Genomic DNA, 25852 nt, shown 5'->3' with positions numbered 1-25852 from the left:
TCACCACCATCAGCACCATCATCACCACTGTCATCACCGTCATCACCACCGTCATCACCATCAGCACCACCATCACCACCATCAGCACCACCATCACCACCATCATCACCATCATCACCACCACCATCACTATCAGCACCACCATCACCACCATCAGCACCATCATCATCACCACCACCACCATCACCACCACCATCACCACCATCATCACCATCATCAGCACCACCACCATCATCACCACCACCACCATCACCACCACCATCATCACCACCATCACCACCATCAGCACCACCATCACCACCACCACCATCACCATCATCACCACTGTCATCACCATCATCACCACCATCAGCACCATCATCACCACCCTCAGCGCCATCACCACCATCATCACCATTACCATCACCATCACCACCATCACCATCACCACCATCATCACCACCATCATCACCACCATCATCACCACCATCACCACCGTCATCACCATCACCACCGTCATCACCATCATCACCACCGTCATCACCATCATCACCACCACCATCACTATCAGCACCACCATCACCACCATCAGCACCATCATCATCACCACCATCACCACCACCATCACCACCATCACCACCACCATCACCATCACCACCATCATCACCACCATCACCATCAGCACCATCATCACCACCATCACCACCACCACCATCAGCACCACCATCACCATCATCACCACTGTCATCACCATCATCACCACCATCAGCATCATCACCACCATCAGCACCATTATCATCACCATCACCACCACCACCATCATCACCATCAGCACCATCACCACCATCACCACCACCATCACCATCACCACCATCAGCACCATCATCATCACCACCACCACCACCACCACCATCACCATCACCACTATCACCACCATCACCACCATCATCACCACCATCATCACCGTCATCACCACCGTCATCACCATCAGCACCACCATCACCACTGTCATCACCATCATCACCACCACCATCACTATCAGCACCACCATCACCACCATCAGCACCATCATCATCACCACCACCACCATCAGCACCATCATCACCACCACCATCACCATCACCACCATCAGCACCACCATCATCACCACCATCATCACCACCATCACCATCACCACCATCACCACCACCACCATCAGCACCACCATCATCACCACCATCACCATCACCACCATCAGCACCATCATCACCATCAGCACCATCATCACCATCATCACCACCACCATCACCACCATCAGCACCACCATCACCATCACCACCATCACCATCACCACCATCAGCACCACCATCACCACCACCATCACCACCATCATCACCACCATCACCACCACCATCACCACCACCATCACCACCATCACCATCACCACCATCACCACCACCATCAGCACCATCATCATCACCACTACCACCATCATCACCATCACCACCACCATCACCACCACCATCAGCACCACCATCAGCACCATCTTCACCATCAGCACCACCATCAGCACCATCATCATCACCATCATCACCACCATCACCACCATCTTCACCATCATCACCACCATCACCACCATCTTCACCATCAGCACCACCATCACCACCACCATCATCACCATCATCACTATGGCATCAGCACCATCATCACCATTACCACCACCATCAGCACCATCACCACCACCATCAACACCATCACCACTGTCATTACCATCATCACCATCAGCACCATCACCACCATCAGCATCAGCTTATCATGATGATGAAACAGTTGCCACTCTCTGAGCACCACCTATGCTTCAGATGCTGTATTAAGTGCTTTTCATTCATTTCTCTCTCTCTCTTTTTTTGCTGTGCAGCTTCTGGGATCTCAGTTCCCCAACCAGGTGTGAAACCTGGACCCTTGGCAATGAAGGCACAGTCTTAACCCCTGGACCTCCAGGGATCTCTCCATTCATTTGTTCACCTCACACAGCAGTTCCCACACTACTGGGCCTCATGGACCAGTAACACTTGAGCCATTTTAACACATTTTAATCTGAAATTCTGTGCCTTGCCCACTACACTAGCTTCACTTTCTTCATTTTATGCGGACGGGGCAGAGGGTCGTAGGTCTGAATTGGAGAGTCTTTTTACCTAATCGCGCTACTAACCCCCATTTTAGAGGTGAGGAAATTAAGGTTCAGAAATACCCATCATTGACCTGTGGTTTCTGAGGCAGTAAGAAGCAGGGCCAGGGACCCGTAGAACCTTTCTGACTCCAAGCCCAATTGCTAACCAGCTCAACACTGACGTGCATGCATGGATGCTTAGTTGCTCAGTCATGTCCGAGTCCTTGCGACCCCAGGAACTGTAGCCTGCCATGCTCCTCTGTCTATGGGATTCTCCAGGCCAGAATACTGCAGTGGGCTGCCATTCCTTCCTTCAGGGGGATCTTCCTGACCCAGGGATTAGAGCCCACGTTTTCTGGGTCTCCTGTATTACAGGCAGGTTCTTTACAGCTGAGCCACCCAGGAAGCCCTCAGCACTGACATCCAACCACACAGGACCCCACGTTCGGTCCTGGGATGGCATGAGCCCCAGACTCACAGGTGGGTGTGTGCTAAGCCTGCTCTGGCTCTGCAGCAGTATCACCCAGAACCTCCTGGCCGGCCGAGTCTCTTATCTCTGCCCCTGGTGACAGCTCTTATCTGTCCCTCACTCCTGTGCTCAGCGTGATGTTGGGAAGATAGCGGGTACCCAGGCTCTGGCAAATCTCCCGTTCTCCACAACCCCGCAACCCACCCTCAGGCCCATCACAGGCCCATGGCTCCCTGGGGGAGGGGAAAGGCAGCTTTGGATAAACCGTCTGGGTCTTAAAAGCGATGAGGTGACCTGGCAGGGAAGATAGAAGGAGAGATTGACTGGAAAAGCTCTCTATCTTTAAAAACGGAATCAGATACTACTAAAAAGCACCAGGGAGAGAAAAATGAACAGAAATGACCAAACTCACAAAGAAGATGCTCGGCCACTGTCACAATGAAAGAAAGTCCAATCAAAAGAAGACAATATTCAGATGGCACCAAATTTTCTTGTATGATTACACCCACGGCTAGAGTGAGGCGGAAGTGAGGCTGACCACAGATCCGCTGATCAAAGAGTAAGTTGGTCCAACCTTTGGGGCAGAATCGATCCAAATCAGAATATTCAAGTCTTCTGACCCTGAGGCTAGACTCCAGGGAGCTGGCCTTTATTCCGTACTTACAAAAATGTGGCAAAAACCAGGAATAAGGATGTTCACTGCGGTTTGCTTGTAACAGCAGAGACAAATGAAAACCAGAAGCAGCATAAACACCCATCAAAAATGGAATCGAATCGATTAATAATGCCATAGCCATAGAATGAACGAAGAACACCTCTATGGGATGAGACAGAACAGCCTCCAAGACATACAAAGCACGGGAAGGAAGTCGAAGCTGGAGACGGGGGATATTTATGGAAATAAAAACACGAGAAAGTAAAAAGCTAAATAATATCACAGCTGAGTGTTAGGGACATGAGAGAATGTATTATCTCTTGATAAGTTATTTATTGATACAGGCTGCCAAACCCTTAGTCTAATGTTTAGGATCATAAAAAGAATTTTGAGTTTGTGAGCCAAAAAAAGTCAAGGAACAGTGTAAATGGTATAACATGTAGTTAAACTGGAATAGTATGTATTTGTATATATTTGCACACACACAATCACATATATGGGCTTCGCTGGTGGCTCAGTGGTAAAGAATCTGCCTGCCAATGCAGGAGATGCAGGTTCAATCCCTGGGTCGGGAAGATCCCCTGGAGAAGGAAATGGCAACCCACTCCAGTATTTCTGCCTGGAAAATCCCTTGGGGGGAGGAGCCTGGTGGGCTACAGTCCATGGGGTTGCAGACACGACTTAGAGATTAAACAGCAACAATAATCACGTACCCATTCCGGCTTGGACATAAACATTTTTCAGGATTCTTTACATCGTGCCTTTTGGGAGAAGTATTGAGGACTCAGAGGAAGGTAAACTCCTACCTCTGGAGTTTATGTCTTTCTGCACCATCAGAATGTTCTTTATGGTGTGCATATATTGCTTTTATTTTAAAAATAAAATTAAAAAATGCACTTTGAGCATATAATGTCAGTATACATTATAAAAAAGACACCAGGGACTCATTGGATCTGGGGTTTGTCTGCTGATACTAGTGATGCGTAGTGAAATTTAAACTTTAATAAAAGTTGATTTCGGCGTAAAGTACGAGTTCCTTTGCTCAGCCAGGAAGCTTCAGGCCCCACCTGGGGCCTCAAGGAAGAGCAGTGGGTGCGGGTCTGCCCCTCCCCCGAGACAGCAGAGGAGAGCTGGCTCTGGGCCCCCCTCGGCCACGTCTGTGGGAGGGGGCGGGCATCCTCACTCCGGCATCTGCGGTCGCCCTCGGTGTTGGGTGGAGCCCCTCTCCCGAGCTGTCCCTGGCGCTCCCCTCCCTGCCTGGGAGAACTATTTCTGGCTTGTAGGCAATATTATTTAAAGTAACAGCGCCGCCCACTGCCTTTCCTACCAGGGAAACCCGCTTTGCTTCACCCAGACCGCCTCCCCGGTGGGTGGAAGAGGCAGCTGGCCAGCATCTCGATTTGCAAATCCAGAGCGGCTGGTGGCATCACAGCATCGGAGCATCCAAGATAATGACCCTGACAACTCCTCATCCCCCACAGGGCTCCCTCCTGGGCCCCAGGATGCCCACAGCCCTATCTGCTCCACCCACCTGCAGCTGCCGGCCTGGCAGGGAACTGGAGGAGCCCAGTCCTGTCGAGGTCCCTTCCAGGGGCAGGGGGATGGTTGAAATGCTTTGTGAGGAGGGCGCACACGTGATTGTCCATGATGGAGCCTGGCGCTGGAGGGGGCTCTGGGGCTTCTGATGTTGAGAAAACTAGGCCTGACATCTGCTTCTGCACTTTTTAGGGGTTTGACCTGGGCAAGTGATGGAAATGCACAAACCTCAGTTTTCCCATCTGTAAAATGGGGACAATAATGGTTATCGTGTACATGTATCTGTATGGCTGAGTCCCTTTGCTGTTCATTTGAAACTATCTCTACACTGTTAACTGGCTATACTCCAATACAAACTAAAAAGCTTAAAATGGCTATTTTTTTTTAAAAAATTGAAGTATAGCTGCTGTACAACATTATAGAAGTTACAGGCGCACAATATAGTGATCCAGTTTCTAGAGGTTGTACTCTGTTTGGGGGAGAATGGGTACATGCACCTGTGTGGCTGAGTCCCTTCACTGTCCACCTGAAACTCCACAACATTGTTAATCGACTATATCCCAACACAAAATAAAAGGTAAAAAAAATAATGGTTGTACTCCATTTATAGTTATTATAAAATATTGGCTATATCCCCTGTGTTGTACAGTATATCCTTATAGCTTGTTTTAAAGATTTGTTTTTTTGATGTGAACCATTTTAAAGTCTTTATTGAATGTGTTACAATATTGCTTCTGTTTTCTGTTTTGGTTTTTCGGCCATGAGGTATGTGGGGTCTTAGCAGTCTGACCAGGGATCGAACCTGAACCCTACGCACTGAAAGATGAAGCCTTAACCACTGGACCGCCAGGGAAGCCCCACTTTGTAGCTTATTTTTTACCTAATAGTTCGTCCCTTTTCCTCTACCCCTTTGCTGCCCCTCCCCACTTTCCTCTCCCACTGGTAACTGGTCTCTAGAGCTGTGAGCCTGTTTCTTTTTAAATTATACTCACTAGTTTACTTATCGGAGAAGGCAATGGCACCCCACTCCAGTGCTCTTGCCTGGAGAATCCCATGGACGGGGGAGCCTGGTGGGCTACAGTCCATGGGGTCGCTAAGAGTCAGACACAACTGAGCGACTTCACTTTCCCTTTTCACTTTCATGCATTGGAGAAGGAAATGGCAACCCACTCCAGTGTTCTTGCCTGGAAAATCCCATGGACGGAGGAGCCTGGTGGGTTGCAGTCCATGGGGTCACTAAGAGTCGGACACGACTGAGCGACTTCACTTTCACTTTTCACTTTCATGCATTGGAGAAGGAAATGGCAACCCACTCCAGTGTTCTTGCCTGGAGAATCCCAGGGACAGGGGAGCCTGGTGGGCTGCCGTCTATGGGGTCGCACAGAGTCGGACATGACTGAAATGACATAGCAGTTTACTTATAGTCACTATTTTTAGATTTAATATATAAGTAATATCATATAGTATTTGCCTTTCTCAGATTTGTTTCACTCAGCACAATGCCCTCCAAGTCCATCCATGTTTCTGCCAATGGCAAAATTTTCACTCTTTTTCATGGCCAAGTAGTATCCCATTGCATGTCTATACCACATCTCCTTTATCCGCTCACTGCTGATGGACACTTAGGTGGCTTTGATAATGGCTGTCTCTAATGTAAGCCCTGGACTCACGCGCCTTGCACACGGCAGGTGCCACACCTATGCCTGTCACACGAGGGTACAAATGGATGAGTCACTGGCAGGGGGTGGAGAGCGCTGGGGTGAGGTGCAGAGGGCCAGAGGGGAGGGTGGGGAGGGTACGGAAGGACCCTGCTCCCTACCTGAGTGAGGACACAGTAAGAGAGCCAAGCCAAGCATCAGGAGAGCCCGGGTTCCCTGGAAAATGTGTTGGCTTCCCCGTGGACGTGAACCCCAACTGTCTCAGCCACCCACAGAGGATCTGCCATGCCTGTTGGCTTCCTCACCCTTTTTTAAAAAAAAAAATTCAAAATTTTTATTATTTATTTATGTGGCTGTGTCGGGTCTTGGGAGTTAGTTGCATCATGAAGGATCTAGTTCCCTGACCAGGAATCGAACCCTGGGCCCCTGCCTTGGGAGCTTGGAGTCTTAGCCACTGGACCACCAGGGAAGTCCCTTCTCATCCTTCCTACTGGTAGAAGGGTTTTGTATCGGTCCTCAGCTTCTGGCAGACCCTGTCCCCTTGCCCTCCTTCTTCAAGGACAGTGGGGACAGCAAAGGAATGACTCCACCCTTTCCAAAGGCTGCCCCCCGAGCCCCTTGGTCATCTGTTTATACCCTCCTCCTGGCTCGTCTGTCACCTCACTCTCCATCCAATGAGGAACAGCTGCAGGGGTGTGGGGACCCCTGCATTTACCTGTCTCTAGGCCCCCGCAAAGGACCACTTATTTATTAATTTATTATAGGAAATATATTCCTGGGGTTTAAAATTCAAAGAATAAAAGAAAAAGACACAGTACACCTCTCTCCCATCCCTGTCCCCGGGTTCATGGTTATTCTCAGCTCCTAATACACACACACACACACACACACACACACACACGCACATACTCGAAACCACTGCTAGTCTCTTGAGCATCTTTTCAGAATTATTAGGCAAACACAAGTAAATTCCTCATAAGGTAAGGAATCTCCTGGATGGGAGAAGCTTGGTTAAAAGGAGCAGGCGGTGCAGAGAGAGCCTGGGGGGCGGGGGTGGAAAGAGAGACACACACAGAACCTGCCCTGTCTGCTTTGCCCCGTCACGGAGGGCCCCAATTTAACCTGAGGGACCCTGGTCACGAAGCTCTCTCCTCCAAGACGAAAGGCTGGGCTCGGGGTGGAGGGCGCATGGCGACAACCCAGACAGGAGCCGGGATGGACGACTGGATTTTTAGAGACACAAGACGGACAGCGGAGAAAACACCTGTCTAAAGCACGTGGTATCTCCTCCAGCACACGGGGAAATGCACAGTGTCCTTTTTGGTTCGAGTCCTTGAGTGTCACAGTTGATATTCAAAATGTTCTTACTCACATTAAATAAGATATTTCAATCCCACAAAGCTGTCAGGAGCTGATGCGGACACCAGAAATAATAGGCCCGCTCTCCTTGTGTTGTCCTCGTTAATAAATCAGACGCCAGAGATGCATGCGTGGTGCTCACGCGGGGGGACAGTGCGTGTGCACAGCACACACGTGTGTACACACACAGTTACACACACCCACATGCACTCACGTGTTGTGTATATACACACACGTGTACAACCCTCACCCGCACACACACATATACACATGTGTCTATGCATCACACAAATGTAGTCATGTACACCCAGATGGTAAAGAACCTGCCTGCAGTGCAGACGACCCAGGTTCAGTCCCTGGGTTTTGGGTGGGACCCACCTCCAGGGTGGATGCAGGTGGGGCCGCAGTGGATGGAAGCGGGAGAGGCCCCTGCCTCTGACCACAGAACATGGGGGATAAAGGGATGCTGGGTCCAAGATGCCGGTCTCTGCATCCCTCTTTTCTGGCCTCAGCTCGCCCCCGCGCAGGCGGACAGGATGGCCACGGCGCAGGTGAGCAGAGGGGCGGGGGCCCAGGGCTCGCTCGCACACACAGGTGTCTGCAGCGCTCACAGCGTCCGGAAACAGTGAGCACTGGGCTCGTAGACACTCTGCCCCCAGAGCCCAGAGCTCCCCTCTGGCCCCAATTCTATCAAACTTCCAGCTGTGTCTAAAGAATACAACCACCGTCACCTCTGCACACGCTACTCTCCAGCTCGTGGGGAACCCCTCGGCCTTCAGCTAGGAAGTTGCCTCCAGGAAGCCTTCCTGAACGTCCCCTGGGCTGCCACGGGGCTCTGCCTGGTGCATGGTTCACCATTTAGTTTAACGAGCCGTGTACTTGTATGTGAGTCTCCACAGCCCCCGTGCTCCCCAAGCGTCACGCCTGGAACAGCACATGTTCAGTGAACACTCCCTGGGTGAGTGAAGGGTGAGTGAATGAGATGGCCAGCGCAGAAGGCCAAATCGTGCCCCCAAAGACAGTCATGGCCCGTGTAGGGGGCGAAGGGAGGGAGGTGAGGGCGGGTGGCCACAGCGCGGAAGGTCTGAATGTAAGATTTCACAAAGGACCATCCCGGCGAGGACAAAAGGGCTCGTTAGTCCTGTCTCCTCATCTGTGAGATGACTCCGACTCTAATCACAGTCTGATAGTGAGTCTGACGCAGTCCCAAAGAGTGACAGATTGGACGAATCCCGCTGTGGCCTCAGATTTTCACTATAATCCTAACTGTATCACTTGTTAAGCAAGGGACCTTAGATAACGGGCTGAACCTTCTTAAGCTGGGGCACTCCACCTGTGTAACTGGCAACATAAGGGTGGCTGCTTTATAAAAAAGGCGAGCAGGACTACCCTGGTGTCCAGTGGCTAAGACTCCACATTCCCAATGCAGGGGGCCCAGGTTCGATCCCTGGTTAGGGAACTAGATCCGGCAGGCCGCAATGAAGATCAGAGATCCTGAGTGCCACAGCCAAGACCCGGTGCAGGCACAGAAAGAAAGAAATGTTAAAAAAATAAAAGAAAATATGAGTGAAGGTAGTTGTGTTCTGCGGCTTGTTTTGAAACCATGCATTTGCGGCGATGCCATAGACACATTAGGGGACAATCGGAACATAACTTGAGCTTTGCATTTGCTGTGTGAGCTTTTGACTGCAAGAAACACTCGGTGAATCCAGACACCTGCCTGCAGCTGAATGGAGCCACATAGTTCCCGTGACACGCACACCTTGGGGGTCTCAGCTCATGGGTGTGTTATGAGCTCACCCGCCCACATCTGGCCTTACAATCCTCTTTCCATTGCAGACAACCCTCCTTGCACCCTTCATGATAACTCAACAGCTGCAACCCACCGACGCCCACTTCCACGAGCAGATTTCAGGCCCTTTCGAAAGCCGAGTACATTGATTGCGGCCTTTATGCATTTCTTACCCACTGAATGTTCGGGGGTGTGAGTAATCACCCTCATCACATGCCTTTTTTTCCCCCATGTGTCCCTAATGAAGTTCTGGGTGGGCTTCCCAGGTGTCTCAGTGGTAAAGAATCCGCCTGCCAAGCAAGAGACAAGGGTTTGATCCCTGGGTCGGGAAGATCCCCTGGAGAACAAAATGGCAACCCACTCCAGTATTCTTGCCTGGGAAATCCCAGCCTGGTGGGCTACAGTCCGTGGGGTCACAAAAGAGTCGGACACGACTTAGCGAGTAAACAAGGACAATGACGTTTTGAGTGTGGCTCTCACCCCACTTCCCCTACTAGCCCTGCGGTTTTTAACTGCATGATTTTGCAGTGTGGTGACTTCTGCCATTGTTTCTATCTCATTTTAGCAGAACTGGCTGCAAAGCTCTAAACTCAGTGTCTGACATTTGGTAAGCACTTGAGAAACGTGTCTTTATGAGTTTGCCATTGCCACTCATCATTTGACCCAGACTGGAGAGTCTACAAAGTTCCGGGCACTGTGTTAGGCTCTGGGTGTCAGCAGTAATAACGACGACCACAGTAACAGCACAACCATAGTCCTCCTGGTATTGGGGCCCCCCCAGCTCCTTAGTTTAGATGAAATGTTGCTCCTGCTACCATACCCTGCTTAGCAAGGCCCTGTTCCCCAGCCCCACGACCATCTGCCACTGCCATCCCTTGGACATCTCAGGATCTCAGGGGAGAGACGGAACAAGGACTTGCTCCTCTTACAGCAGAAGTGACTTTGTCGTGGCTGCTTTAATTGGCACAAGGGATGATGGGTAATTAATACTAAGGAGGGCTGGGCCAATGTGCATGGTAGAAACATTCGCTGAAGCGGGAGACTCCTATGGGCACAGAGTGTGGAGGATGCTCTGCCCGACCAGCCCGTGCTTCCTGCATGGCTGAGTTCTGCTCCCTGGTCTCCACCAGGCTCCTGATTTCCCCAGGACAGTTTTTGGGGGGATTAATGAATGCTGATGAGGCTGGAGGATGAACCACTGTCCTCCTGGGGTTCCTCCAGCTTGCTGGGCCAGGTCAGGTGGGGGGTGCTGGGCAGAGGCGTCCCTGGACATCCTGCCATGCCTGCAGTTGGCAGCTCGGGCAGGGTAGGGGTGCCTGGTGAGCTGCCCACTTCTTTCCCGCCCAGACCAGGCTCAGGGTCAGGATGGATGCTCTTCCTGTCTACCTGGGGTGAGGCTTCAGAGGGCCCTGTGTCTCTCTTCTCTGAGTCCCGAGGCTCCCCACCCCGAGCCCTCCCCTAGCTCCCGGCTCTTTGGGTTATACCTCCTTTTGGGAGAGTCTTGGCCAGACTGCCACTGAAGTCAGAAAACAGGCTCAAACAACTCCTAGTGTCCAGAGCTGGGCCGGGGACTGGGGGGCAAAATCTCTCGGGGGTGGTGGGCACAGGTGAAGAAGGAGGGTTTTGGACTGTCTGTGAGTATTACTTGCTGTGTGACCTTGGGCAGATTGCCAAATCTCTCTGTGCCTCCATTTCCTCAGCTATAAAACAAGGGTAATAATAATAATTATCGCAAGCAAACCAGGCAGTTCTACACACTTTACATACAGAATAATGCATGTACTCCCCTTTAACTATCCTATGAGATCAGAATTCATCTTATCCACATTCGGCAGGTGAAAAAGATGAGGACACCAAGGCACAGAGAGATTAAGCAACTTGCCCAAGATCACACAGCCAGCAGGCCTTCGACTCCGTGCTCTTCACCACGACACCACGGTCCCTACCTGAAGGCACGGCGCGAGGGTGACATGACGTCACACCGTCGTGCTTAGTAGGACAGGGCCTGGCATGAGGCGTGTGGCAAGCACATGCTGAGAGCTAGCTGCCACTGGGATTACTCATGTTACTGTTATTCACTCACTGTGTCCTGGGAGAAAGGAGCTCTGCCCTCAGCCCCTCTAACAGTCTCCTAACACCTGGCACAATGCTCCTGTCCGCTTGCCAGCCCCAGGAGCAGTGTCCGAGCTTCCGCTGCCATGCCATCCAGCGTCGGAGCTAGGATGGCGGCTGCCCTGAGCCCCAGGGCCCAGAGCTGAGCCCCCACCTCCTGCGCTTCCCAACATCTGCTCAGAGCCTGGGCAGCTGGCCCCACAAAGCCTCCCACCAGCCATGATGGTTCTGGCCTGGGTGCAGCCTGACTTGCCTCCACCCACTACTCATTCTCTTTGGATGGGCAGCCGCTTCAAAGCTTTGCAGCCACTCCAGGAGGGATGTGGCAGCTACCCCCGCCCCTGCTCCCTAAATCTGGCCTGGCCTCAGGACTTCACCCGCAGAACCTGGTGGAACACTACAAAGCCAGGGCTCAAGAGCCTTGCAGCTTCCATGTTCACCCTCCCAGACCGCTGGCCCAGACCACCATGGCACGAAGGCTGGTAAACCACAGGAAGAGAGACCAGCAGCCCAGCTGTCCCCGCCATGACCTGCCAGCCCCGCTGACCGCCCGCTAAACGCAACGTCATGAGAGCATGCAGGAGGGACCAGCCCAGAAACAGCAAACCACGGCTGAGTGGCTAAGGTTTGGAGGCAACTGACCAGGAGCTGTGGCCGCGGCCAGGCCGGGTGTGCACCTGTGGGCGGGGTCCTCGCTCTGTCTGTTCCCCAGGGGTCGAAGGTCAAGGAGCAGCTGCAGCAGCTGAGCTTCTGGATGAGGCCAACTGTGCGCTGACCTCCAGGGACTGCACCCGATCTCTTTTGGGGAGGCTGTCTTTCTTGGTTACTACTTGTTCTGCAGGCAGGAAGCTCCCACCTGCTGCCTGCTCACACTGAGCCGGGGAACTCTCGGGCATTTTCCAGCCCCCAAGGGCTGCCGGTTGGAGCCGTAAACACTGCTTTCAACCCCACCCCTCCTCCAAGCCCACCCCCAGGAGGTAGGCTTAAAAAAAATATTTATTTATTCTTTTGGCTGTGTTGGGTCTTCGTTGCAGCATGCAGGGTCTTTGGTGAGGCACGCAACTCTGCAGCTGTGGTATAGGCGCTCCAGAGTGCAGGGCTTCCGTGGCTCTGGGACATGTGGGATCTCAGTTCCCCAGCCAGGGATGGAACCCACGTCCCCTGAATTGCAAGGCAGATTCTTCACCACCTGACCACCAGGGAAGTCCCAGAGCACTTGGGCAATCAGCTGGGAGCCAGTCTCTTCCTTGGCCAGGATGGGAAGTTCAAAATCACAAACTCCCCCAGCAACCCCTCAGTCAGAAAGCAGAAAGTGGGTCGCAGCAGAGACTCCTTTTGGGGGAATGAAGACCCAGGGGAGGGACCACCTGAATCCTCCCACACTGAGAAATCCCACGAACAGGTCTGATGGGTCTCTGAGGGGTACAGGTGGGGAGAGGGGGGAGTCAGGCACCAAGGCAGCCCCCAGGAAGCAGGGGTCATTACCAACTCCCCAGGCATCTGTCTAGCCCATTTGCCGGCCTGAGCACAGAACTGAGGCAAGATCTAATTAGTTTCTGTGTCCTGGCTGAGAGCCAAGGTGGGAGGGGGCACCCCCGGGAAGATCTGGGGAGGGGGGAGTCAAGAGAGAGGCTCTCAGGGCAGCCTGGGGTCTCCAGCCCAGCTGTGTGGGGAGGAGGAATGAACATCTCATTTCCATGCATTGAAACAGCCCTGATGAAAAACATATGTGCCTCTGCTGGGAACGCCCTTCCCATCCCTCCCGGAGGACCTCGGGCACCACGTGACCACTGCTTGATGCCCGTCTCCTGCACTGGTTACCAGGGATTCAGGCCAAATCCAAATACGTCAATTTCAGGTGATGGATGATCAAACCCACCCTAATTTGCATGTTAAGTTTCCTAGTGGTAGAAATAAATAGCCTCGGTTCGACCGAGAAGAGCTTTCCTTGGGAGCCTTTCATAAAGCAGCGGATGCCTCCTCTGTGCTATCGGTCTGCCCTCTGGAGAGTCTGGGTGGACATGGCCACCTGCCCCTAGGGCTGCCCGGATCGGAAAGTAGGAGAGGAGCACGGAGAGAGGGTGTGGCTCCTGTGTGCACACCTGTGTGGTCTAGACTGTTCTGGGCAGCGGGGCTGCCAGTGGGTCCACGTCCTTCACTCCGCCCCTGATTTGCATCAAGACCTTGGATGCGTCCCTTTACCCCCGGCTCTCAGATTCTCCTTCTGTAAAATGGGAAGCCTGATAACATCCTCCTCCGGCCCCCAGTGAGCATTAAATGCACTCAGGAGGGCTCACATATGCACCCGGGTGTCTGGTCACACCAGGTACCCACGCGTGGCCTGTGGATGGGCCCCCCAAGCTGCGCCAGCCACACAAGTGTCAGTGAGCTGAGGACACTGGAGTGGCCACTCCCTGCCTGCCCCCGCAGGGGAAACCCACAGCCTCAGGGAGGTGGTCTCCCTGCCCACCCCCAAGGGTTCTCAGGACTGTAATGCCTTGGAGCCACACGCTGAACCACGGGGACACGCGAGGGCTCAGTGGGTACCCAAGGGGAGAGAAAGGAGCAGACAGAGCCTGTGACCCAGGGCCTGGCCACGACTCTCACCCCCAGCACAACCTGTCTTCCTACATCCTGAGATGCTCAACCTGCCGAAGGAAAACCCCCCGATCTCACTGGATCGGGGAGTCCGCCTTCTCCTGTACTTGTACCCTGGTGAAATCGGAGCAGTGCTGAATGGGGGGGCCTGGGCTTCGATTCTAACCCTGACATCTCCGGGGCAAGTTGCCCGCCTCTCAGGTCACGGTGTCCCAAGACAGGCGGCAGGCTTGGCCCCACGGCCAGGGAGCCATCTGCGGTCGTGGCTCTCCCCTGGCCCCGGGCACGTGTCCCTGGGTCCCCTCCGCCCCGAGCTTGAGTCCAGCAAGGCAACACCTACCATCTATCCCTGGCTTCCTCGGCAGTGGGGGGCCCACCCGCCTCTCCAAGCCAGGACCCATTAGTGAGAGAGTGAGGAAACTGGTTGCTATGGAAACCGAGACAGCCAGTGTTTTAGAGACTCTCGCTTCTTTCCCTCCCCCCCGCCTCTCTCTTTCCCCTCACATTTTGAACTTACTCGTCTTAATTGGCATAATTATTGCAACGGCACCCTGAGGCGGGGGAGCCAGCCGTGCCCCTCGCTGCCCACCCCTGGCCCTAGCCCTGCGGGGTCTCTCTGCCTCCTGCCTGCCCCTCTCCTGGCTTCTCCTGTCACTCACCAGCCAACCCCGAGGCCGTGGCCGTGGCTGGTCCCCTGGGGCCCAAGAAGGACCTGTCCTCAAGCATGGGGAGGACTCCACCCCAGGGTGCGGGATGGGCCAGGCTTTTGGGGCCTCAGAACAGTGTCAGGAGGCGTTCTGGGGCCTCTGTGGGGATTAGGTCAGGGATGCTATGGATAATAGAGACCCCTCCCACCAATGGCCTCAACTTCCACCACGGCTTTAAAAAGCGAGACTGCCCAGCGGAGACCAGGGCACGGACAGTACTGACACTGTGGAGCTGGCACCTCCCAGTCACAGGGCAGATGAGCTCCGGCCAGGCTCTCAGAGTCTCAGAGGCTCTGCCTGGGTCTGGGCAACGGATGTCACACCTGCCTTGCTCATCCCACTCCAAGGACCAAACGCGGCGTTGATGAAAGCAACTCTGTGCCACAGAAGTACAGACAGCTTGGGGCGGAGAGATCCCCCCAAGAGGGGCCGGAGGGGGCCAGCCCTCTCCGCCCTCCCCCTCCCATGCCAGGCCCCCAAGCCTGGCTCCAGCGGGGAGAGTCTGTGTGTGCCGGTGCCCGGCTCTGCTTCTCTGCTTCTCAAAGGCAGGGTGGGTAGGTAGCCCCCACCAGGGTACCTTTGGCAAGATCTGGAGAACTTTTTGGTTGTCACATTTAGGGGAGGCGGCTCCCAGCATGAAGTGGGCACGGGGCAGCCCCTCACAACAAAGAATGGCTGCCCCCAACCGCCCCTGCAAACATTAAGAACGCCCAGGTAGAGAAACCCTCCTCTCCTCACTGCCATCCACGGAGGGCCCCTCACACTTGGCTCCCACCCCGTTGCCAGGGCCCCCCCGGATGCACAGGTGGGGTGAGCTGGGTACCTCCCAGCAGCCTCCCTCCCAATCAGGATCCTCAGGGGCGGGAAGAGGGGCCTCAGGGTCAGGGGCCGGACAGCCTGCTTGGCTGGGGGGTGTCGTACTCCTCCTCGCCCGCCTCCCCCATCCCTCCCGAAGGATTCCGACATTTCTAAACTCGTTAACTTTTAATTACTACCTTCCCTCTGCCTGAGTACACTGGCTCCATGCCACGTACATCTCTATTAAAATTCAATTTATGCCCATCATAACTAATTCCTGCACTTCAGCTTTCTCACCAGCAGCCTTCAACATTCAGACAAGATGTCCAAACTCATGGTCGAACTGGAGTAAATCTCCAAAGAGGCTGGTAACACGCAGACAGGGTCTGGTTGAGGAAGAAGGGGTCCAGACTTCCCAGGAGGGTGGGAACGAGGCGGGGGCAGAATGAGTATGGTGGGGAGAGAGGCGGTCCAGACACCGAGCACATACGGGCCCCTGGGCTGGAATCACCATCTCCAAAGATCAGCAGGAAGGGAGTGGGAGGTGGGGCTGGCATTGCCTTTGGGCTGATCCTCCTCGCCGAGCTCTGGGCCAGGTGGACAGAAGGTCCTAATTCTCCACCAGGTGAGCCAATGAGCATCTCCTGATGTTCCTTCATCAGGCTTGGAGGAAGGAGTCCTCGCTCACCTTAGTTCTGTGACTTTGAGCTTTGGCCAGGGAGCTGAACCAGGAAGACACGTCCCTCGTGTACGGAGATGGCTTCCTTTAGGAGCTGGCGATGTGCAAGGACTGAGAACGAGAACTGAGGTGAGCATGGCCAGCGCAGGACAAAGCAGGGGGTGGACGGCCATCTAGAGTGTTCGTCATCAAGAGTTAGGGACATCCCTGGTGATCCAGAGGCTAAGATTCTGTGCTCCCAATGCAGGCGGCCCAGGTTTGATACCTGGTGGGGGAACTAAAACCCATATTCATAACTACGAGGTCACATGCCTCAACTGAAAGATCTCGCAGGCTGCACCTGGGCTTCCCTGGTGGCGCTGGTGATAAAGAACTCATCTGTCAATGCAGAAAACCTAAGAGACGTGAGTTCGATCTCTGGGTTGGGAAGATCCCCTGGAGGAGGACACAGCAACCCACTCCACTATTCTTTCCTAGAGAATCCCATGGACAGAGGAGCCTGGCAGGCTACAGTCCATAGGGTCACAAAGAGTTGGACATGACTGAAGTATCTTAGCACACATGCACGCTGCAACTAGAAGATTCCGTTTGCTGCAATGAAGACGTAGATCCTGTGTGCTGCTAGTAGACTTGGTGCAGCCAAATAAAAAAACAATTAAAAAAAGAGTTAATGTGTGAGAAGCACTTAGAGCAGGGCTGGGTCCACGCTATGCTCCACGTATCAGCCGTGACTGGTTCCTCCGTGGTGATTTAGGCTAGCTGGGGCTGTGCCCTGGCAGTGCCCCTGCCCTAGGGGAGGGCAAACAGGTTGAGAAAGCTCAGAGCGGGGGCACGGGCTCAGGGTCCCAGAGATCCTGGGTGAAACCTGGCTTTCCAGGTCTGACTGTGTGACCTTGAGCAAGTCGCTGGGCCTCTCCTAACGGTGAGTCCTAACTTCGGGGCAGAGATAATAATAATGGCACCGGCCTCCCAGAACCGCTGCCGGGAAGAGCCTGTCTCAGTTCCTGGCCCCCACGTGGCGTGTGCCCTCTGGGAAGCCCGCCAGCCTCTGCCTCCCTGGCCTCTGCTGCCTGCCCTCGCATCTACGGGGAGGCCGGCGGAGGGGACGGGGTCACCGCAGCTGGCCCCAGGGGCTCCCTTTCATCCTCTCCTCTGAAGGGTTTCAAAAGCGGCAGCCGCTCTGCAGGAGTCCCCTGCTCTGTGGCCACAGCAGGGCTGTCACTCGCGGGGGTCTCTGCCTTCTCTCCACCCCCGAGCCGGGCAGCTCCCCGATGCAGTGCACACCCCTCCTGCCCACAAAGGATGTCGGGCTGGCGGTGGGGCTGAGGACCCAGTGGGGGCCAGCCAGACGCCAGGCCTGGCTCACCTGAGCCTCCCTGCCCCCCAACACCCACACCCAGCAAGGCCCAGCCTCAACTGGTCTCATGCCTTCACCCTTGCACCCTAGAGGGTCTGAGAGGCCCCCAGCTTCTCGCTCCTGGGGCCAGAAGAACAACACAATGACGAGTGGGGCCAAAGGAGCCCCATCAGGGACCTGTGTGCGTCGGTGCAGAAAGGGCAAAACCCTCAGGTGACAGGCCTCCTGGACTGGCCACTTGCTCCCTGGATGAGCCCAGCCACGTTCCGGAACTTCTGCGAGCTTCCGCGGAAGGAGGGTAAGAACACCTCCCAGTGTTGCTGTGAAATGATGTATATTAAGTTCTTGAAACCGAGTGAGCCTGAATAAACAGTAGTTCTTCTTTGGATCCATGTGCCTGACTATGCGTGGGAATCTGTGTGTGTGTGTGTGTGTGTGTGTGTGTGTGTGTGTGTGTGGTCTGCCTTGCTGATTTGTTTTTCCTATGTGATTTAAAAAATTTATTTTTATTTTATTTTTTTGGCTGCCTTGGGTCTTCGCGGCTGCGTGCAGGCTCGCTCTAGTTGCGTTGAGCGGAGGCTACTCTGGTTGCAGAGCACAGTCTGGAGGCTCACTGTGGCTTCTCTTGTTGCGGAGAATGGGTTCTAGGGTGCTCAGGCTCAGTTGCAGTGCACGGGCTTCACTGCCCCACAGTATGCGGGATCGTCCGAGACTGGGGATTGAACTGGTGTCCCCTGCATTGGCAGGAAGATTCTTAACCACTGGACCATCAGGAAAGTCTTGCCTATTTAGGTGTGAGAATACTTACAGGAGGAGGCGCTACCGGGCGGGACAAAATGATGCAGTTGACGGCTCTGCCAGGATGTGGTCACAAGGACGGGAGGGTGAGGTCTCTCCTCCACCCTCCCCACGGCCACTGCCTCACCTGCCGTTTCTTCAGCTGGTGGGAGAGTCCCCATCCACGCAGCCCTGGCTGGTGACACAGACACCAACAGAGCCTGACCTGATCCAACCTGGAGAGATGCCCCCCGATGCCCCATGGGAGGGGAGGGTGCGAGGTATGCGAGAGCAAACTGGCACAGCAGGCTCCAGGGCAACGCAGAGGGCCTGGAGTGAGTTACCACCGCACAGAGCCAGGATGTCACACAAACACATCTATGCTTTGCATGCTCATAACTCATAACCACTAAACCGGAGAAGACGATGGCACCCCACTCCAGTACTCTTGCCTGGAAAATCCCATGGACAGAGGAGCCTGGTAAGCTGCCATCTATGGGGTCCCACAGAGTTGGAAAAGACTCAAGTGACTTAGCAGCAGCAGCAACCACTAAACACATGTATGAGACCTAAGGAATCACATGTACGCAGAGCACCACGACCCCTCAGCGGCTGTTGTTTAGTTGTTAAGTTGTGTCCGACCTCATGGACTGTAGCCTACTAGGCCCCTCTGTCTGTGGGATTTTCCAGACAAGAGTACTGGAGTGGGTTGCCATTTCCCCTGGAGACATTCTCACCTGCATGTGAGATTTCTGGTGGGTTTGCTATTTGTCTCCTTATTCTATTAAGACGACACCTGGCGTAACCTAACAGCCACCATTCATTTCATGTCTGTTGCACCTTGACTGCATCTGCCCCATAGACTCTCACTGAGTCCCCACTATAACCCTCTAAAGTAGGCATGACTGTGCCCAGTTCCAAAGTGAGAAAAGAACTCAGGGTGGCTAAGTATTCCTGCCCAAAGTCACAGAGCTAGTCATGGGAAACTCACGAAAGTACTCAGGTGCGCATAACCCCAAATCCAGGTCATTTCCGTTCCGCCCCCAAGGGTGGATTCAGACCCACAAACCTGGCAGGGTCCCTGGCGCTCAGAAAGAGGCCGAGGCTTTCCTCCGTATGGATGCCTCTCTCTCTCCACACACACACACTCCACACATCTCTGGCTCATTCTGGGACAGATTCCCCTGAGAATAAAGATCCTTGGAGAATGGATGTGCATGCTAACTCCTTCCTTTGAACACGGAATGGGAAACAGTTAAATTTACAACGTCGCTCCCAGTTTTATTTTCTCTCTACTTGCTGAGTAAATTCAGCCATCCTTCTGCCTGAAAATTGGATATTATCACCCAACTCAAAACCTAGGGTTTGCGAGAGACAGGAAGACCTCAGAAGAAAGCAGTGGTCAGAGACTCATGATGAGAAGCTGACTGATCTCTTATATGATGGGGTTTTTAGTATGCATCTATTCCCAAGGGGAAATCAGAACTTTCAGTTAACCCAAAACAAGAAAGTGCTAGAAATCCAATGGGGACAGGTCAAAAGGACTCAAGAGCCGGGCTGAAGAAGCTGCACTGGCCAACTCTGGGTCACTATGAATGTCCAAGCAAATAATGATGGTAATGGATTAAAACACAGATGAAAAATTATCCATGAGTTCATATAGGTGTTACACTATTTTAAAGGGGGTGAGAAGGGAAAGATCTCTTTCATGAAATAATGCCAACTAATACAAGAAAGGATGGAAAAGGTGCTAATCACAACTATCTTGGTAATAATTGATTCAGGTGAGACTCATCAATGGATGTCAAACCACTGGCTGGGAGATTCCTAGGGAGAAGAATATTCACACAGTCTCAACTTATCATCCAAAAGGGAGAAATTACATCGATACCCTGACAAGGGAGAAGTCTGTGAATATCATCTTGACCAGTTGAAAAAACCTACCGTCGCCGATAATGGGACAAACTGACATCAGGTACATGTAAGTGTGAAGTGTTGAAACGGATGAACATCTACAGAATATTCCTGCCAAAAAGATGAACGTAATTATGAGAATATAACTGGGCAAATCCACACTGGAGGACATTTTGCAAAACTGGCTGAACTCTCAAAAATGTCAGTGCTGTGAAAGACAGGAAAGAAAAATGAGGAATGGCTCTAGAGTCTAAAGAGTCATGACAACTAAACCCAACATGTGGTCCTTGATTAGATCCTGTATTAAATAACAATAATAAAAACATCCACAAAGGTATAATCAGGACCCATGGAGAAATTTGAATATGGACCGTGTGTCAGATAGTAATATTGTATTAATATCAATGTGCAATTTCCTGAGTGTGAAAATTGTGTGGTAGTTCTGTAGGAAAACACCTTCTTCTTAGGCAATTTTACCTAGGGGTGAACTGACATAATATTGGCAACTAATTTCTTTTTTAAAAAATTATTTATTTTTATTTATTTGGCTGTACCAGGTCTTAACTGTGCATGTGGGATCTAGTTCCCTGAGCAGGGACTGAACCAGGGCCCTCTGCATTGGGACCACAGAGCCTTAAGCACTAGATTACCTGGGAAGTCCCAACTAATTCTTAAATAATTCATGAACGCATATATGTGTACACAGAAAGAGCAAGAGAGAGTGCAAATGATACAAAATAGTAACAACCAATGAATGGAAAAAGGTACAAGTGTTGATGGTACCATCATAGTTTTTTCCAATATTTGGAAATTTGCAAAATTAAAAAGAAAAGGAAGGAAGGAAAAAGCACCTGCTGTGAGCCACACCCTCCCCGGGCGCAGGGGCGGTGAAATGACTGGTGGGAAGGTTCTGTCTGCCCAACACCCTTTTCCTTTCTTCTTCTAAGAGTTCTCATTTTCACTTCCACCTCTGGGCTCTAGTGAGTGGAGCTGCTGCGCAAAGTCCTAGGACTGGGAGCAGACACGTGACACGACCTGGCCAATCACAGCTCTCTGTGCTGCTGCCCCCACAGGGATTGGTTGGGGCAGATCCAGGCTGGACCAATAGGAATCCTTCCCTGGGTCTTTCTACATGGACCTCCTCCTACAGGGAAGTTCCTTCTACTCTGAGATCATGTGGCTGTAAGCCTAGGATTCTTGGACTTCTCAAGAATCTCATTGCCTGAGAATAAAGTCTGAATCCCTGCATGAGAATAAAGTCTGAATCCAGAGGCGGGCACAGCTGAGCAGCCCTGAGCCCTATCCAGTTCTTGGTTCTATTAATAAGTCCTGAGACTCCTGGAACTGCCGAGGCACCTGAAGCTCTTCCTTCATTCCGTGCTTTACTTGCATGGTCTTCTGTAAATAATTAGAAGGCAAAGTATATGGAGACGTATTAGGAACAGAAACGAAGGGCAGAGAGAGGCAGAAATGAGGGGGGGTGTGTGCGTGCGTGCATGTGTGTTTGAGAGATTTACTGAGAGCACACAGGTATTCTATCCACAAAGGCTTTCCCAAAGAGCTGGGACCTTGGAGGAAACAGCAAGAAGATTCTGAAAGGGACAATATTCCAAGCGGAGGAGACAGGACAGTTTGGACAAAGGCAGAAAAGAAGGCTGTCCTGGGCATAAAAAGCCTTTCTGGCGGTGAGGAGGCAAGAGACTGAGGTCCCCAAATGGAAGTTCATTTATGGCTGAATAACTCCCATCCAGCCAAGCCCTGAAATGCATCTTTGTTCTCTAGAACTTGCAGGGTACAGTTAGCAGAAAGATGCTTAGGATATATATACATGGAGGAGGCGATGGCAACAATCTTTCTTCAATATGAGGCAGTGTGGGTGGCGGTAAAGAATTCAAGCCCTGTGGTCATCTGACTTATATCTGAAGCCCAACTCAGTAACTTGACCTTGCATGGACTGTTTAATCTAAGCCTCAGTTTGCTCATCTGTAGAATGGAGGAGAAACAATGGACCCTACTCATAGGACTGCTGACAGGATTAAAGGAGATACTCTCAGAGAGCCTACCATAACATCAGCCATGAAATAAATTCTTTTTTGGTGGCCAATGATTATTACTATCATTACTTATAGCTCACTCAGAAAAGAATCTGCCTGCAGTGCAGGAGACCTGGGTTCCATCCCTGGGTTGGGAAGATCCCCTGGAGAAGGAAATGGCAACCCACTCCAGTATCATTGCCTGGAAAATCTCATGGACAGAGGAGCCTGGTGAGCTGTAGTCCATGGGGTCGCAAAGAGTCGGGCACGACTGAGCGACTAACACTTAACACCATCATCAACAACACCTGTACCCTGACAACGACTTCCAGGGTCAGGGGGCTGACGGGGTCCAAAGAAAGCTCATTCCATCGCTGGGTGAATCTGAACCTGAAGAGCCGAGATGTGCTTCTGTGTAACACCCACCCCCGTGTCCTCGCAGCTTCAGGCACCAGAAGAAGCAGATAAGGAATCAACTCTCCTCCCCCTGGGTCCTGCCTCCAGCTCCCTGCCAGCGGAAATCCAGGGCAAAGACACCACTGAGACTGTGGTATGCCATCGGCATGCTCTGGGGGTGCCCACTCAAGCACGTCCACCATCCAAGAGGCTCCAGGGGCTCTTCATGGAAACTGTTAAAACTGCCCAGGGTGCCACAGAGCTTTTAGGAATGGTTCTGGGACCCCGACTGAAAACCATCACAAGGGCCGCTCAGGGAGGCCCCTCTGGTCTCCTTGTGGCTCCCTGGAGAACCAAAGCCCAGAGTGGCCAGCCCTGGAGGGCCGCCTTCATCCGGGCCCAGGTCTCTCACCACCCACAGACGGGAGGGTGGTCCTCCCGCCCTGGCGCCTCCTGCTCTCTCGTTTGCCAACGTGGGCACTCCCACTGAAACCCAGCAGGTACTTGTGGGGCTCCTGGGCACCAAAGTCCTTATGTGACCGTTTCTCCTATGCAGAAAACAGCCTTCTGCCTCCATGACCTTCCCTGAGGTCCAGAGTTGCTAATCAGGGAAGGAAGGGGTTGCAGAGACGAGGGAGGAGTGGCCAAGAAGCAATAATGGACGCTTGGGTGGGGTCCCGGCTCCACCTCGAGGGAGGCACAGGACAGTATCTTTGAACTCTTTACAGACCTAAGCGGCAGTGTTGGCCTCCCCTTGTGGCTCAGATGGTAAAGAACCTGCCTGCAATGCAGGAGGCCCGGGTTTGATCCCTGGATCAGGAAGATCTCCTGGAGAAGAGAATGAAAACCCACTCCAGTATTCTTGCCTGGAGAATTCCATGGACAGAGGAGCCTGGAGGGCTACAGTCCATGGGGTCGGACAGTCCAAATAGTCAGACTCGACTGAATGACAAACACACACAAAGTCCAGGCAAGAACACTGGAGTGGGTTGCTATCTCCTTCTCCAGGGGATCTTCCCAACCCAGGGATCGAACCCAGGTCTCCTGCACTGCAGGTGGATTCTTTACCACTGAGCTACCTGGAAAGCCCACTTACAGAAGTAAAAGCCCCAATAAAAGGAAGATGAAGTATTTAATGAGGCATTCTTCATTTCAGAAGGAAGGCCACAGCTTGATAACCTCAAGAACCACAGAAACTCTTCAGGAGACCGCCAGATTAAGGGAGTGCACACCCTAATCTGATCAGCAACCCCACCCTTGAACCACTGCTATAGAACTCCCCACATCCTCCTGGGCTGGGACACACAGTTTTTGAAGGCACGAGCCTGCTGTGTCCCCATTTGCCTGGCAAAGCAATAAAGCTATTCTTTTCTACTTCACTCAAAACTCTGTCTCTGAGATTCAAACTGGCACCTGTGTACAGAGGCCGAGTTTTCGGCATCACCACCGAGCCCATCCAGACCAGTGTTGGGGTAGAGGGAACCTGGGCACCAGGGTGGCCCCAAAGGCTGGCTTCCTGGCTTCACGAAGAAAAGGATGGTTTCCTGGGAAGGACAGATCCTCAAGCAATTAAATCCCCCTCCTCTCATTTGCATTCCTGTCCCTGATCAGTATCAACATCCCCAGGGCAAGACAATCTTGTTTCCCCAACAAAACCGATTATGCACATCAGGCCTAGGGATTAATTACCAGGCACAGGGTCGGGAGCCAATCAGACAGGGTGGGATGGGGGGACAGGAGCAGGAATGAGGGAGAGCCAGGAGAGAGGCTGGAGGCCGTCCGGCTTCGGGGGTGGCTGCCTCGGGCTTACTCTTCCACCTGCCCTCACTGAGACCCGGGCCTCTCTCTCTGTCTCTGTGCTCCCCTTTCTCCCCACTTGGCAGTGTCTGGGGGAGGCGGGCCCGGCCAGCCCACAGCACCAGGCAGGGACATAGCAGGAAGCGGAGATAAGTCCACACGCCCAGGGGGCCCCACTTATGTGTTCCCCCTGAATTTCCCTCCCGAATAGAATCTATCCATCACTTATGGATCCTGGGTAGTCACATGCCACTGCCCTCTGTTGGATCCAGGCCTTTCCAACAGCTCCCCTGAGACAGCAGCATCTTCTAGTAGGGAGGGCGTGGGGATCTGGTCACAGCTCACGCTGGCATTGAGCTCCTCTGCCCTAATCATCACCTCTGTTCGTCCAAGGCTGCCTGGACCACCCTATCGGGGCAGCGCCCCCCAGCCCACCCTCCGGTCGTCCTCTGCTGGCTTAGCTGGCAGGGTCTTCTCACCCCAGGGCAAGGCTGCCTTGACTTCCCCCCACCCAACCTCTTGCAGCTTCCGCCACCCCAGCCTCCCTGTATCCCTGGCCCAGAGCGTCCCTGAACTGCCATCCCAGCCCGCTCCCCACTCAGGTACCCCTGCAGGCCACGGCAGGACGCCAGCAGCCAGGAGGGAAGGGGCGGCGTGCTTGCCTGTACTCCAGGGAGAACCGGGTCAGCTCCCGACCGTTGTGCAGCCACTTGAACTCCAGCGGCCAGCTGCCCTCAGCCATGCAGGTGAGCACGAGGCGGTTCCCCTCCAGGTGCACCTGTGTCCGCGCCGGCTCCGTCTTGAAATAGGGGGGCACGTCATCTGCGGGGAACAGAGACACCGAGGCGCCGGTTACCACTCCTCACCTGCCTTCAGCCGCTCACCTGGAGCCCGGCCTCTGGGAGGCAGACCCGGCAGGCGCAGCGGGGAACGGGCGAAGGTCCCATGCCCGGGAAGGGCTGGCACTCAGGTCAGTGTGACTTCAGGGCTCGTATGCAGAGCGAGTCCTCCCCGCCTGCCTCCTCCCAGAAGCCCCTGGGGCCACCACGTTGGCTGCCACCCCGACGCTCCAGGACTCGTGGTCTCT

General features: G+C 53.2%; 1 protein-coding gene across 2 annotated transcripts in view; it reads right to left on the bottom strand.

Moving 5' to 3' along the window:
• The window catches only part of SDK2 (sidekick cell adhesion molecule 2), a 267728-nt gene that overhangs the window by 117414 nt on the left and 124462 nt on the right, over window positions 1–25852 (bottom strand). For both annotated transcript variants that reach the window (XM_027518872.1, XM_027518871.1), the window contains exon 2: window positions 25428–25587. In XM_027518872.1, the coding sequence (XP_027374673.1) occupies window positions 25428–25587 (160 nt within the window). The remainder of the gene's footprint in view (window positions 1–25427; window positions 25588–25852) is intronic.

Source organism: Bos indicus x Bos taurus, chromosome 19 (assembly GCF_003369695.1).
Source record: "Bos indicus x Bos taurus breed Angus x Brahman F1 hybrid chromosome 19, Bos_hybrid_MaternalHap_v2.0, whole genome shotgun sequence".
Taxonomy (NCBI): domain Eukaryota; kingdom Metazoa; phylum Chordata; class Mammalia; order Artiodactyla; family Bovidae; genus Bos; species Bos indicus x Bos taurus.
Note: the sequence above shows the minus strand (reverse complement) of the source record. Positions and strands in the feature narration are given on the sequence as shown.